This window comes from Mastomys coucha, unplaced genomic scaffold, assembly GCF_008632895.1.
Source record: "Mastomys coucha isolate ucsf_1 unplaced genomic scaffold, UCSF_Mcou_1 pScaffold11, whole genome shotgun sequence".
Taxonomy (NCBI): Eukaryota; Metazoa; Chordata; class Mammalia; order Rodentia; family Muridae; genus Mastomys; species Mastomys coucha.
In genome coordinates, this window is record NW_022196893.1 from 12400992 (window position 1) to 12417300 (window position 16309).

The following is a 16309-nucleotide window of genomic DNA, read 5'->3' on the forward strand; positions in this document are numbered from 1 at the left end:
ATCCGCCTGCCTCCGCCTCCCAAGTGCTAGGATTAAAGGCGTGCGCCACCACCGCCCGGCTGTAAATATATTTCTTAAAGTTTCATTTTATTTTGTTAATTCATAGTAAAATTACTAGTCACACTTCATTATAAATATGAGCTCATTTATTAATGGCTTTTTGTTTGTTTTTGTTGTTTTTGGTTTTTAGTTTTTTCAAGACAGGGTTTCTCTGTGTAGCCCTGGTTGTCCTGAAACTTGTTCTGTAACCCATGCTATACTCAAACTCAGATCTGCCTGCCTCTGCCTCTACAGTCAGCTTTAGTTTATGACTATCGTTTAAATGAACCAATATTTGCTTAGTTCATTTTTTTTTTTGTTACTCAGTTTTTCTTTTCTCCTTTTTACTTAAAATTTCTTCAAGGCGGAATACTACCACCTCCTAGCTGAGAAGATCTATAAGATCCAGAAGGAACTGGAAGAGAAACGGAGAACTAGACTACAGAAACAAAACATGCTACCAAGTGCTCCTGGCATGGTTGCAGTGCCTATGAACACTGGGCCTAACATGGGACAGCAACCAGGAATGACTACCAGTAAGTACTTTTTCTTATGCATATTATAAAATAATAATACATCGGCTTTTAAAAACAATTATAAAAATAGAATGTTTATAAATATGATAATTGGCATAAATTGATAATCTACAATTATTTTTACTGCCCAAAGGATCCTTTCAAGTAGAAAATAGCAGTTTCCGCCGGGCAGTGGTGGCACATGCCTTTAATCCCAGCACTTGGGAAGCAGAGGCAGGTGGATTTCTGAGTTGGAGGCCAGCCTGGTCTACAGAGTGAGTTCCAGGACAGCCAGGGCTACACAGAGAAACCCTGTCTCAAAAAAACCCAAAAAAATGAAAAAAAGAAAAAGAAAAAGAAAAGAGCAGCTTCCATACTTCCATTGGCTTTCTCTAGCATCCATTGTCTTATGTTTGACAAGTAGCCAGTAGGCTTTGGTATACCAGTTGTTTTGGGGCTCACTTGAAACTTAACTAATTACATTTTATTACTCAGTGATTTTGTTGTTGTTTGGTTTGGTTTGGTTGGTTAATGGTTTGGCTTTTGTTTTGTTTTTAGTTTTTTTGAGACAGGGTATCTTAGTGTTCTCTTGCTATAAGAGACACTGTGACCAAGACCAAGAAAACTCTTATAAAAGAAAGCTCATAACTGGGGAAATGCTTGCAGTTTTAGAAGATTAGTCCATGATCCTAGGGGGAACTAAACATTTGTAGTACGGGATCAGTAGTTGAGAGCTTTACATTCTGATCCACAAGGGGAGAAAGACAGACAGACAGACAGACAGACAGACAGACAGACAGAGACTAGGTGTAGCTGTGCTTTTGAAACCTCAAAGCTAGTGAAAAACCTTCAAGGAGACTATGCTCGTTCCATAAAGGCCATACTTCCTCCCCCTTCTCAAATAGTTCCACTCACTGGAAGCCAAAGCATTCAAATATGAGCCTATTGGGGCAGTTTTCATTTAGACCACTACATGGAGTCTCACTATGTAGAATAAGCTGGCCTTGAGCTCATAGAGTTTTGCTTGCCTCTGCCTCTCAAGTGCTGGTGCTAAAGGTGTGGACCACCATACCTAGCCATATACTTTAGTATAAACAGCTTCACTTGACAGTATCATTTTACTGTATATTCCAAGGCTAAAGACAATTCATTTGGTAAAGCTATCATTTTATAGCATGTATCAACTTCAATTACTGATTTAACACCATTCTTGACCTTATAGTCATTTATATGATTACTTAAGACTACTATCAATTATTTAATTTATTTATTGACATACCTCTAGATTCTAAGTACTAAAATACAGAATAAAAAGTAGTTGGGAAGCACAAGGGGCTTAGGTTATGTGATATCTGTCCCTGCTGTGTTGAGAAAAGCAACAGATCAAGCAAGTGTGAATCTCAGCAGCTGTCAAGAGGAGGATGGAACAGAGGAAGAAACATAGCCATGTCAGCAACAAAGACATGGCCAAAGTGCAGAGAAAGAGCTTCAGCAAATAAGTGTAGAAACCCAAAGTACCCTGGAAAGCACACTTCAGGCTTATATTTTTGGCTAGTAAACAGAAGAAAAACTCTTTTTTGTTGTTATTTTCTTTATTTACATTTCAGGTGATATCTCCTTTCCCGGGGGTGGGGAAACTTGTTTCCTCCCCCCATCCCCTTTCTCACCAACCCACCCTGCTTCCTGGCCCAGGTGTTCCCCTACACTGGGGCATAGAGCCTTCACAGGACCAAGGGCCTCTCCCCCTGTTGATGACCAACTAGGCCATCCTCTGCTATACATATGCTGCTGGAACCATGAGTCCCACTATGTGTACTGAAGGAAAACTCTTGAAGTCGAAAAGCTGGCAGGCTCTAAAATGGAAGGTCTGCGAGCAGATCTAGTTTGTTTGTTTGAACTGGCTCTCAAACTGGACTTGAACTCACAATAATCCTTCTTTTAGCTTTCTAAGTGCTTGGTTAGAAATTTAAGTCCACCTTACCCAGAACCATAGAAACTTTTGATGGTGGTTGACATGAACACAGCACTCAGAAGTCACAGGACGATTTGAAATAGTCACTTCTCTACTTCTGTCTTGTCGATCCTGGTATCAGACTCGGGTTGTCTGTTTCAAAAGAAAGTACCTTTATTCACAGACCTGTCTTACTGGCCCAGCACACTATTCTATGTACCTTGTTGAAAGTGTTTAACTAGAAGATGTAGAGATAATCTAACAAGATTATCTTATTTTCAGTTTTATATTTAAGAAGAATAAAATGGTCTAGTATAATATGGAGGCCATTTCTTGAGATTCTTGTCAAATTAGAAATTGTTTAAGCTATTAATAATACTTGATGAAATTTTGCAGTTTTTATGAAACAAGAGGATATTTAACTTTCTGTTTTCTACTCCAGATGGTCCTCTACCTGATCCATCTATGATCCGTGGCAGTGTGCCAAACCAGATGATGCCTCGGATGACTCCACAACCTGGTAAATTTTGAAAAAAAAAAAAAAACACATGGCTTTTTTTTTTTTTTTTTAACATAGTTGATTTTTAAGAGTCTTTGATATAGAATGGCACTTGCCACCTTATCAATTCCTGATGTAATCCAGTAGCAAGTCTTGTAATTGTCTGCTTTGGAAATTTGAAAAGTTTCTTGTAGTAGAAATCTACCAAGAGAGGTAGAATGAGAAATTAGGTTGTCTGACAGGTCCAGGAGTAGAACCCAGCAAGTAAGCAAGGTTTCATTTAAAACCAGCTAATTGCCAGGCATGATGGCGCTCACCTCTTACCCATCACTCTGGATTCAGCAGCAGGTGGATGGCACTCTTGTGAATTGAAAGCCTATCTGATCTATATTGTGAATTTTACACTAGGCAGAACTACATAGTGAAACCCTGCCTCAAAATTAAACTAAAATAACAATACTATTACCAATTTACTAGCTGAACATTTGGGGGTAGGGTCCTGTGGGTGTCAGTGAGTGCAAGAGTGAGTTCAGGCTAGCTAGCACTACAGAGTGAGACTCTCTTTTTTCTTTTTTTTCTTTTTTTTTTTTTTTTCTTCGAGACAGGTTGTCTCTGTATCCCTGGCTGTTCTGGAACTCACTCTGTAGACCAGGCTGGCCTTGAACTCAGAGATCTGCCTGCCTCTACCTCCCAAGTGCTGGGATTAAAGGCATGTGCCACCACTACCCGGCATGAGACTCTCTTTCAAAAATTTAAAGTCACAAACAATTTAGCATGTGGCAAAATTTAGTTCCGAAACTCAGTAATACTTTGGTTTTGGGCTAGAGAATTGGCATAGGGCCACTGTTCCAGAGGAGTGCCAACATGGCAGCTCACTAAGAAACAAGCTAATAAACCAAAGAATTCCCAGTGGTGGTGCACACCTTTAATCTTAGTACCAGGAGGCAGAGACAATCAGATCTGTGTGAATTCAAGAACAGCCAGAGTTACATAGTAAGACCCTGTCCAGAAAAACAAACATATACATTACATAAATATGCACATACATACATACAACAAATAATGCCCTTGTGTAGTTGGTGTGACTGAAAAAAATTGATTTAGAGTATCAATATTGTTGGCCCTGAGAAAATGAGCAGAATCTCAAATGAACTTATGGCTTGTTCTTAAATTCAACAAAAGTATTGAAATATAATATTTTACATGTATTCACAGGTTTGAATCAATTTGGGCAGATGAATATGCCACAGCCCCCTATTGGACCCCGGCAACCCTCTCCTCTTCAGCACCATGGACAGTTGGCTCAGTCTGGGTCACTCAATCCGGTCAGTTTTATTCTTTCTATCCTTTAAAACAATTTTCTTTTTTCTTTGTTATTACTACTTCAGGAACCACTAATGTCTAAATAGAACATGTTTTACTTCTTGCAATGTTCATACAGAAGTCTGAGTACAGATTAAACAAATTATCTCTGTCCTTCCATGTGTATTCCACTGATCAGTGTCACGATTCTCCATCTTTATGACAAGTGCCTTTTATTTCTGACAAATGTTGACCACCTGAGACCATTTTTAATAGTGTAGTTTTCTTATATTGTTATAGCTTAGAATGTATCTCAGTGATGGAGCATTTATGGAGCACATTGAAGACTTGGTTGTCTCCTTAACACCACAAAATAGCCTCCAATCCCAGTTAAGTAGACTGTATTTTAGAGATGAGAATAACTTTAGTTGTTTGTCATCCAGGATTTCACTATGTAGGTCTTATTGTCCTAGAACTCTTTGGAAACCAGTCTGACTTTAAAGTCAGAAATCCTGTCACTGCCCACTTCTAGAGTGCTAGGATTAAAGGTGTATACTATCATGCCTGGCTAAATACAAAATCTGAAAGAAGTGGAAGGGCAGAGACTAATATACAACACAATTGATTTGTGCTGAGGAGATGGTGTGAAAGCATAAGCATCTGAGTCCAGATCCCAGCAGCTCCTAAAATCCATGCTATGGGCTCACACTCTGAACTCCAGTTGGAGATTTCTGAGAGCTCACTGGCTATCTATCCTAGCCTAAAATGTTACCTCCAGGTTTAATGTGAGGCCCTGTCTCATGAAGTGGAGGACCTGGGTATTTGCTCAGGTAATAGGAGAGTTGTTGCTGTTGCATAGCATTCTGGCTCAGTGGTGTCAGCAACTTTATATGGTGGTTCACCAACATCCATAACCACAGATCTAGGGTATATGATAACTTCATCTGACTTGCATGAGTAACTGGCATACGTGTTGTGTACATATGTACATGTTATTAAAGAATACACATAAAATATGTCATAAGAGAGTAGCAATAATAGTTTTTTAAAAGTAAAATGAGGTAGAGAGAAAGTAGAAGGTATATTCCTATTGCTATGGTAAAAATACCATGACAGAAAGCAGCTTAAGGGACAGTTTTATTTGGGCATTATGATTTCGGGGACTAGACATGCATAATGGCATGTAAGGCATAGCAACAGGAGCGTGAATCCGAGAGGTCACGTTTCAGCCACAAACAAGGAGCAGAGTGTTCCAAATAAAAGGGGATTAATAAGTCTGTAAACTCAACCCTCACTTACTGATACACTTTGTCCAACAAGGCTGTACTTGCTAAAAATTTCGTAATAGCCCCTAGCTGGAGACCAAATTTTCAGCTGCCTATGACTGTGGAGAGACGTTTCTCATTCATATTACCATAGTTTCTTAATTCTCCATGTTTCCTTTTATTAAAGGTCTAGACTCACGTAAGGCAGTTTTAGAAGGGAAAAGTGGAACGGTCTCAGCCCTTTTGCTGATTATGAACACTCCATTAGCCAGTAGTCATGTGATTTTTGCTTGTTTGCCACCATTTAGGTTTGTGTTGTTTTAGCACCAGTAGTAAGAGCAGAGAGTTCATGCTGTTACTGATTCATTTTCCCATGTGAAGAAAATACTCAGTTGTTTGTTTCTTGTCAGAGTTCTAGATATATCAGAGCCATCTGTCTCTTCACCCTCTTCTTTCTTGAGGTTATATTCGGTACTTACAAGTTGTTACTCCTAGTTTTTAAGTGATTACAGGTTCTTCCACTTATTCCTTATGCTTCTCTTACGCAGACTATTGTCTTTTATTTTTCTCTATGCAAACATCTGGATAGTAGGACAAGAGTGATTGCTAATTACAGTTGGAGTGTAACGAAGCAGTTGGTGATCTATGGTTTGGTGTGTTTTTTTTTGTTTTTTTTTTTTATTTGCAGCCTATGGGCTATGGACCTCGTATGCAACAGGCTCCTGGCCAGAATCAGTTCCTCTCCCAGACTCAGTTTCCATCCCAAGGAATGAATGTAACAAACATGCCTTTGGCTCCATCCAGCGGTCAAGCACCAGTATCTCAAGTATGTTTATTTAAAATGATGCTTAGTGTGTACGTATAGGCACATGGGCCACAGGGAACACATACAGGACAATAGTGTGTGCACTACTCTCTCCTACTGCTTTCCTGTGGTATCCACAGGGCACACATACATACAGGACAATAGTGAGTGCACTACTCTCTCCTACTGCCTTCCTGTGGCATCTGAGCATTGTATTCAGATTCCCAGGCTGAACAGGCAGAGACATTTCTTTCCTGCTCATAACAGTTTTCATGAGAAATGTGGCATAGAAATAGTTTATTCTTTCTTCTGTTCAAAGGTAGGTCTCACCATTTAACCTTAGCATTTAACTCAGAGAACAAATCTTTACTTAAACGTATTTATTTGGAGTTTTAAGACTAGATCTCATGCAGTTAAGCTGGTCTGAACCTCACTGTGTACCCTAGGATAGTTCTGAATATCACATGCTCCTGCTCAGCCACCCAATTGTTAGGATTCTAGGTTTGCCTTACCACAGTTGTTCTGTTTTTTACTTACAGTGTCTTGAGCAAGAGGCAGTGGTTTTGTAATACTAAGCTAGACATTTCAACCTTTTAAAAGAAAAAAAACTTTTTGTAGTGTTAAGAATCAAATCTAGCATGTGCATTGGAAATATTGTACTATATGAACAAATTTTAGTATAATAGCTCAGTTATCCTGAACTTTTTCCCAAGTAGCCTAGATGAGTCTCAATTCACCATCCTACTGCTTCCTCTCAACTGGCTGGGATTAAAGGCCTGTACTACCAGGACTGGCCAAGGATGAACATATAAAAATAAAATCTTAGGGTTGTTAGAGGTGGTTTTGAAGTTGAGACCACTTGCCAGTCTTCCAGTAGACTCTGGTTCGGATTCTATCTTTGTATCAGGTGTCTCACAGGTGCCTGGAACTCCACTTCCAGTGGATCTGATTTCCTCTTGTGGCTGCTTTCTAATCAGGCATGCCTAAATCCTAACCCTGTAGGATTTTGAATGTTCCCCCTTCCTCCTCTTTGAAAACTGATTGTATTCAGGCATACATACTTTTAATCCTTGCTCTGGAGACAAAGGCAGGTGAATGGATCTCTTTTAGTTAAGGCTAGCCAGTCTACATAGCAAGACTTTGTCTCAGAATGAAAAATGTTAGATATTGTTTTTTGTTTATACTTAATGTGTATACTAAGTTATATGTCCTACCTTTGTAATACTATATATTTTTCATTTTCACAGGCACAAATGTCCAGTTCTTCTTGCCCAGTGAACTCTCCTATAATGCCTCCAGGGTCTCAAGGGAGCCATATTCACTGTACTACTCTGCCTCAACAAGCTCATCAGAATTCACCTTCTCCTGTTCCTAGCCGCACCCCTACTCCTCATCATACTCCCCCAAGCATAGGGCCTCAGCCACCACCAGCAACGGCAATGCCAGCACCTGTTCCTACACCTCCTGCCATACCACCTGGACCACAGCCCCCGTCTCTCCGTCCCCCATCTAGACAGACACCTACACCACCAACACATCTGCCTCCCCAAGTACAGCCTTCACTTCCTGCTGCTCCTTCTGCTGACCAGTCCCAGCAACAGCCTCGCTCCCAGCAGAGCACAGCAGCTTCTGTTCCTACCCCAACAGCACCATTGCTGCCTCCTCAGCCTGCCACACCAGTAAGTAGATTTGTATTGGAGTGTTCGTAGAACAAATTAAGCTCCAGCAATGTTTTTGTTTTTCTTAGTCATGACTTTTTTTTAGTTTTGCTCCCCACTTTGCTTTATTATATGTTCTAAGGTAAAAAAGTATGTCATCATGTTATACTTTATTTACACCAAGACATTTTGAAACAGATTAAGTTGCAGTACTGAAAAATTAAACTAAAATATTACAGGTATAATTACATAAGCACACAAGTCAGAGGACAGCCTGTAGCAGTCAGTTCTCCTCTTCTACCAGGGATCAAATTCAGGTTTTCAGACTTGATAGCAGTTGCCTTTACCCAGTGAACCATTACACCGTACCTATTTTCATTTCTCCGAGGAAGTGCTCTTTGGAACTTGGTAACACCAAAAACCAACCAACCAGCCAGCATTGGCAAGTCCCATTCATACCTCCCATTCTTAAGATGAGCTGAGTAAGAAGAGACACCAGTGGGTCCAGTGACACTGCTCCCAGCACAAATGGTCACTGCTGTGCAGCTTAGTTAAACTCTGACTGAGCAATTGACAAGATTTGTGTGCTTTTCTTTCTGTCTCTCCAGCTTTCTCAGCCAGCTGTAAGCATTGAAGGCCAGGTATCAAACCCTCCATCTACTGGTAGCACAGAAGTGAATTCCCAGACTATTCCTGAGAAGCAGCCTTCACAGGAAGTGAAAATGGAGGCTAAAATGGAGGTGGATCAGCCAGAAGCAGCAGATGCTCAACCAGATGACACAAAGGAGGTGAGGTTTTGTTGTGAACAGAGGTCTGTGGGGACCCTGGTGGATGGAGTAAGTATGGTAATGGACTCAGTCCAGGGCTATGTCTGTGAAGTACTAAAGTTCCTGTCTTGTCTTTCAGGCTAAAGCTGAAGATGGTAAAGTAGAACCTACAGAAACAGAGGAGAGAGGCCCTGAGTTAAAAACTGAAGTGAAAGAGGAGGAAGACCAGCCAAGCACCTCTGCTACCCAGTCCTCCCCAGCTCCCGGACAGTCAAAGAAGAAGAGTAAGTAAGGCTTGGCAGGTCATCCATTTGGTAAAATGCTTTTCTACAAACACTTAAGATCTGAATTTGTTTCCCACCAATTGTGTACATACGCCAGGTGTGTGCACATCTTTAATCCCAGTGCTTGGGAAGGAGAGGCAGAAAAATCTGCATTCTAGGCTAGCCTTGTTTACTAGATAGCAAATTCCAGGTAAAGCTGAGGTAGGCTGTGAGACCCTGTCTTATAGCTGAGCATTGTGGTACACTTGTAATTTAACTACTGGTGAAGTAAAGACGGGAGGATCCCTGGAACTTGCTGGTTAGTGAGACTCCGTTTTGGCAGGGTTTGGGGATAAAGGATGGAGAGAGTTAAGAGTGCGTAAAACTGCTTTTACAGAGGACCCAGATTGAACTCCCAGCAGTCACATGGTAGGTTATAGCTACCTGTAACTCCATTTCCAGGACCAAACACCCACTTTTGTCCTCGGAGTTTAGCATATAAATTCACGCAAACCTAGAAACACAAAAACTGAAGTATTAAGTGTTAATAAGGTTATTAACCTGAGTGAAAACACTCACCTAATGTTAACCCTTGGTCTACAAACAGAGAAACACAGACATACACACATGGCAGCCATGCTGGAAAGAGTGTTGACTACTGCAAATTGTTCTTTGACCACTACAAATGCATTTGTGCACAGGTACACAAATGCTCACAGATAAATAATATAACTTTAAATTTTTAAATTATTGATCTGTTATTTCTTGAACTCTTCGTATCTTGCATTCCATAACAGGACCTTAAACCTTACCTCAGACATCTTCCTATGTTATTGTGCCTGGTGTTATGAAGTGCTGCCATGTGCAGCCACATCAGTTCAAAGAGGACATTGCCAGCTCTGCTTGACAGAACCCCTCTTTCCACAAACAGCTTTTGGACTGTTTCTTTGAGAAGTCTCTTCTGTGTTTTTAGGAGCCTTTGGTTTCTGTTTCTCTTTGGCCAAGTTCATTCTCAATAAATGTGCAGCTGGAAGAGTAACTCAGCTAGGAAGGGCTGGAGCAGCTCTGTCGTGTTCCAGGAAGTGCTTAAATCAGTGGGGACCTGAGTCACAGTTCTCTGAGGACAGTGGCACTTCAGTGTTCTGGATACTTGAGTTGTTTTTAGAACTTTTAACATGAATATGTCTTTAATACCCCTTTGCTCAGTCAATAATTGATTTCAATGGACTCTCCTTAAAGTTTTCAAACCAGAAGAATTACGCCAGGCTCTGATGCCAACATTGGAGGCACTTTACCGGCAGGACCCAGAATCCCTTCCCTTTCGTCAGCCTGTTGACCCACAGCTTCTAGGAATCCCTGTAAGTATTTGATAATTTTTCATTTCCTTTTAGATGGAAAACAGCTTTATTAACATGATTGATGTTACAGAAGTTACCCTATGTACAGTGTACAAGTTTTAGCATCTTCATTGTTATACAGCTATTACCATGGTTTTAATTCATTTTCATAACCTTCCCCAATAAACCCGACCTCCATTAAAATCACTAGTTCCAGCACTCTTACTTTCCCAGCCTAAGGTAGTGCTGCCTAACTTCTCTGGATTCTTCTAATTTGGAATCACACTCCGTGTGGAATGAAAACTTACACCCCTAGTCACCAGTACAGCCTTTGAGGTTCTTCCATGTTATGCGACTGTGTCATCCAGTGATTCCTTTTAGTCAGATAATATTCAGTTATGTTGATATTACTGCATTTTTTGTATATATTTAATTGGCAAGTATTTAGTTATTTCCCGTTTTGGGCTATTGAGAATATGACTGCTGTGAAGGTCGGTGTACAAGCACTGCTTTGCCTATTTGTTTAGATTTTGAGAGAGTGTTTCCCTTTATTTTATACCTCACGTTATCCTTGAACTTGTAGGTCCTGCCTTGGCCTTCATGCACTGATATTACAGGAATGTGTAAACTTTTCTGTGTTATAGATTTATGTTTCTGTTTGATATGTTAGACATGCAGTTGATGAGTCCCTTGGTTCTGAAGATTTATGTGTATGAAGTGTTCTCTCTGTGTGTGTGTGTGTGTGTGTGTGTGTGTGTGTTGGGTGCCTCTGCCAAAAGAGAGTGGTGAATCCCCCTAAAACTGGAGTTAAAGATGGTTGTGATCTATCATGAAGGTGCATAAAGCTGGGCCTATGTCCTCTATAAGAGCAGCAAATACTTTTAACTGCTGAGTCATTGGTCAGTGTCTCTACCTATTTCAACCCTTAAATTTTGGGTTTTATTTTTGTTCTTTTGAGATGAGGTCTAGAGCTGGGCGGTGGTCGTGCATGCCTTTAATCCCAGCACTTGGGAGGCAGAGGCAGGCGGATTTCTGAGTTCGAGGCCAGCCTGGTCTACAGAGTGAGTTCCAGGACAGCCAGGGCTACACAGAGAAACCCTGTCTCAAAAAACCAAAAAAAAAAAAAAGAGAGAGAGAGAGAGAGAGATGAGGGTTGGGGTAGGGTTTGTATGCGTCACTGGTTGACATGAGATTGGCTCTCTAGACCAGACTATCTCCAAACTCATGAACATCTATTTGCTCTTCCAAAGTTAGCTTTGAAATGTTTGGAACTTGTAATGCCCCCGTGTTGCTTGCAGGTTTTTTTCAAAGATTTTCATAAGTTGTTTATTCAGGATTTTTATTTTTTACTTTTTGGGTTTTTTTGAGACAGGGTTTTGGGGTTTCTCTGTGTAGTCCTGGCTATCATGGAACTCACTCTGTAGACCAGGCTGGTCTTGAACTCAGAAATCAGCCTGCCTCTGCCTCCCAAGTGCTGGGATTAAAGGCATGTACCACCACTGCCCGGCTAGGATTTTTTTTTTCCTTTTTAATGTTTTTCTGTTGCCTTAGAACACTCATTCCCTAGCATTTATAGTCTCCTTGTACTTAATCCCCGCCACCACCGCCCGGCCCTCAAAACCTCTTAAAACATTGGTAGGTTAATATTTTAAAGAAGTGACAGACTTCAATCAACTCATGGAAAGTAAGACATATCAAGACACATACCATTCTGTGGAAGATTAATGATGATAACAGAAAGACACTCCGTCTTCCCTAAATACCCTGCTCATGAGTATGTGATGTGGTGTTGCTTATACTTCTAGGATTACTTTGATATTGTGAAGAGCCCCATGGATCTTTCTACAATCAAGAGGAAGTTGGATACTGGACAATATCAAGAGCCCTGGCAATATATTGATGATATTTGGCTTATGTTCAACAATGCCTGGTTGTATAATCGGAAAACTTCAAGAGTATACAAATACTGCTCCAAACTTTCTGAAGTATTTGAACAAGAAATTGACCCTGTCATGCAAAGCCTCGGCTACTGTTGTGGCAGAAAGGTAAGAAGCAGCTCTCAGACCTATCTTGAACTTCTAAGATAACTAGAATCTAGTTGTGACTTGGGTTAAAAATACCTTCCTTGCTTCTGACTTTGACAGAGTCTCCCCATCTTTGTTCCTCTTCTCCTGTGGCTGGAGGTCAAAACAGGTCTTTGAATCTCTTTACCAATATTCTACCAACCCTAACAAGCCCTCTTCCTTAATATGCAATATTGTCTATTTGGAATGTGCTTTCTGTGAAGACCATATATGAGAATTATGTGGCAGAACTGAGCCAATAGTGCATTGACTCATCAGACATAAGCTCATGTAGGAAGTTTATTATGTTCCTATAGAGGCAGCTTACTCCACACATGATAGTTCCTTGTCCTCAGTGTAACCAATCATTGTGCCTATAAGTATCTGCAAATAGTGTGGACAGATATGATCCCTGATGAAATAGCATAGTAAACTGCTGGTGTCTTTTTTTTTCTTTCTTTTAAGATTTTTATTCATTTATTATATGTAAATACACTGTCGCTGTCTTCAGACACTTCAGAAGAGGACATCAGATTTCATTTCGGATGGTTGTGAGCCACCATGTGGTTGCTGGGATTTGAAATCAGGACCTTCAGAAGAGCAGTCTTAACCACTGAGCCATCTTTCCAGCCCCTGCTGGTGTTTTTTTCAAGACAGGGTTTCTCTGGGTAGCCCTGGCTCTCCTGGAACTCACTCTGTAGACCAGGTTGGTCTTGAACTCAGAAATCTACCTGCCTCTGCGTCCCAAGTGCTGGGATTAAAGGTGCGTGCCACCATTGCCTGGCTCCTGCTGGTGGTTTTTAAAAGTTGTCATGGCTGGGGAGCTGGAGAGATGGCTCAGCGGTTAAGACCACTGACTGCTATTCCAGAGGTCCTGAGTTCAAATCCCAACAACCACATGGTGGATCACAACCATCCGTAATGAGATCTGACGCCCTCTTCTGGTGCGTCTGAAGACAGCTACAGTGTACTTACATATAATAAATAAATAAATCTTTTAAAAAAAAAAGTTGTCATGGCTGATTGTGATTTATCTAAATGAAAACTGAGTTGACACTGTCTTGTTTGTGATTTGCCCTTGTGACTATTCTGTACTTCAGGTCTTTGCACTCTTAACAAATACTTTGTTTTGCAGTTGGAGTTCTCTCCACAGACTCTATGTTGCTATGGCAAACAGTTGTGCACAATCCCCCGTGATGCTACTTATTACAGTTACCAGAACAGGTGAGCTCAGCCACGTGTGGACGGTGGTCCATGTGTCCTTGTATATAGACCTACAGGCAATCCAGATGTATTGGTGCATGTGTGCACATTCTTAAATGTGCGGACACACACACACACACACATTGTGGTTCAAGTTACCTGCTTGAAAAAATATGTATTGCAAACATTCTTTTCTATAGTATTTTCTGGTTTAAAAAAAAAAGTTACAAGTTCTTACAAGAATCTTATATCACCCTAATTTCTTATTCTTGGAGTGTGATTAAAAAGCATTCCAGAGTATTTATTTTGTTTGTGTCAGGCAAATTAAAAACAAAGTAATTTCCCAGAGCTAAGGTCTAGCTAATTTGTAGAGCACTTGCTTGGCATCCATGAACCCCTGGGTTTGAGCCTAGTATCTTGTATAAGGGTTATAGTGGTTCAAAGCTGTAATCTAAGTCGTAGAAGGGTAGAGGAGATTCACAGTTCAAAGTTGTGCTTGGCTGGCTATATAAGTAAATTTGAGGCCAGCCTAGATGGCATGAAACCCTGTCTAAAAAAAAGAAAGTATGAAAAATATATATATACACACATTGTTTTTCTATATGTAGACATGGGTATCCAGTGATCTCTGCCTTATTCTTCACTTACCAGTGGCTGTAATCACAAAATTGTATACATGAATCTTTTGATTGTGAATAATTAATCTCTTATTGGTAGTAATCATACTGCGTTTGAGATTATCTAGTGTTTGTTCTTGAATCTTTGCAACAGACCTGCACATTTAAACAGTGACTGCTCTGGCCTGTTTAATGCTGCCTACACTGGCTCAGAGGTTAAGAGCACTGGCTGCTCTTCCAAAGGACCTAGGTTCAATTCTCAGCAACCTCATGGTGGCTCACAACCATTTGTAATGCAGTCATTTCCCTCTTCTAGTTTGCATGGAACAGAACACTCACATACATTAAATAAATAAATCTTGCACGGTGGTGGCAATACATACCTTATATATACACCCTGTGTGTGTGTGTGCAGTTGTAGCAGCCGCAGCACTGTGTAGCAAAAATCAAATACTATGGGTCTAAGTGAAAGTCTTTTTTTAATTTGGTGTAATCTTTTGCTACCTGTGATCCCATTGAAATATTTAATGCTAATATGTGCTTTGCCTCGGCTTTCTGCGTTGTGTTGTCTTGTCTTGCTTTTGCGTTTTGTTGTCTTGCAATCCCTCATTTCTTCGTTTGTTTTGTTTTTTTTTTCCTCCCTCATGCTTGTCGTTGTCTGCGCTTGGCTTTGATTGCAAAAAACAAAAACAAAAAACAAAAAAAATATCAATCAAAAAAAACAAAACAAACCCAAACTGTGGGGCCCATAAATCTGCATCATTGAATGTCCTTGTCGCCGTTGATGACCTGCTCTCTGCTCCCGTTCCCCTACTTGGCCTGCTGTGATTGGTGGCTTCGTTGCTTGGCTTGGGCTGTGTTGTGTGAACGGAATAGTTCACCCCAGTATGGCCTTCTTGCCGACAGGTATCATTTCTGTGAGAAGTGTTTCAATGAAATCCAAGGGGAGAGCGTTTCTTTGGGTGATGACCCTTCCCAACCTCAAACGTAAGTAACTACATCATTTTAAATCAGCTTTTTAAGTTCTCCATTCTTGCAGGATTGTTCTTAGGCATGTGCAAGTGGTCTTACACTGTTGTCTGTTCAATACCGTGTCCCACCAATCATTGGTTACTGTTTAAATACAAATGATTTTGTGGTAAATTAGTGACTCTCAGTTGCCTTCTCACATTGGCTACTCAACTAGTTAGCCTATTTTCTGATAACAACATTCTGGACTAAGGTATACCTTCTCCTCTAAAAATTGAAAGGTTTTTCCAAAGCATTTCATTATTAAGTATATTAATTTGAAGGAGGTTGTACTCATAATGCTCTTATATCTTTTCTTGTAGGGTTAACAGAATGTCCCTCCCTCCCCCCCCCATTAGTAGACTTTTCTTTAAGTGAGCCTGACTGGAGCTTTGTAGTTCATTTTATGCAGCAACACTTTTTCTTTCAATTACTGTTGAAATACAGTATAGTAATGCTCTGGGTGTCTGTGTAGGAGAAAAGATGCTAAGAACCTACAAAGAAACATTTTTTTTTCTTTTTATCTTTTGGTTTGTTTGTTTGTTTTGTTTTTCAAGACAGGGTTTCTCTGTGTAGCCCTGGCTGTCCTGGAACTCACTCTGTAGACCAGGCTGGCCTCGAACTCAGAAATCCGCCTGCCTCTGCCTCCCATGTGCTGGGATTAAAGGCGTGTGACACCAATGCCCAGCTACAAAGAGAGATTTTGACTCTTAGCAGAACCAGAGAAGTACACACTAGGGAAAGCTTTCGTGCTGTGGAAAGGGAAGTCAGTCAGTTTTACCCTTGGAACCGCAGAGTGGCCTAATAGGTATTCTAAACTCTAAATCACTAAGGCTCTGAAGTTAGAAAGTATAGAATTGCCTTCCTGGTTCTGCAAGTCTATCATGAGCCTAAGAGATTTAAAAAGCTCCCCCTTGAGGCTTGGGTCTTGGGGTCCTCCATCTAGGTCTAAGACAATCAGGAAGGTGATCTGAGACTTTTATTACATAAGATAAGTTTTTTAATTTGTTTATAGGG

At 40.5% G+C, this 16309-nt stretch overlaps 1 protein-coding gene across 2 annotated transcripts in view; it reads left to right on the forward strand.

The window, feature by feature from the left end:
- Ep300 (E1A binding protein p300) overlaps positions 1 to 16309 on the forward strand; it is a 73355-nt gene that overhangs the window by 39074 nt on the left and 17972 nt on the right. Inside the window, exons 10-20 of one of the 2 annotated variants that reach the window (XM_031350112.1) lie at positions 404 to 575; positions 2948 to 3025; positions 4220 to 4329; positions 6260 to 6397; positions 7624 to 8055; positions 8643 to 8822; positions 8941 to 9085; positions 10304 to 10422; positions 12207 to 12446; positions 13600 to 13688; positions 15191 to 15271. In XM_031350112.1, the coding sequence (XP_031205972.1) occupies positions 404 to 575; positions 2948 to 3025; positions 4220 to 4329; positions 6260 to 6397; positions 7624 to 8055; positions 8643 to 8822; positions 8941 to 9085; positions 10304 to 10422; positions 12207 to 12446; positions 13600 to 13688; positions 15191 to 15271 (1784 nt within the window). The remainder of the gene's footprint in view (positions 1 to 403; positions 576 to 2947; positions 3026 to 4219; positions 4330 to 6259; positions 6398 to 7623; positions 8056 to 8642; positions 8823 to 8940; positions 9086 to 10303; positions 10423 to 12206; positions 12447 to 13599; positions 13689 to 15190; positions 15272 to 16309) is intronic. The other variant, XM_031350122.1, reaches the window with a different exon arrangement.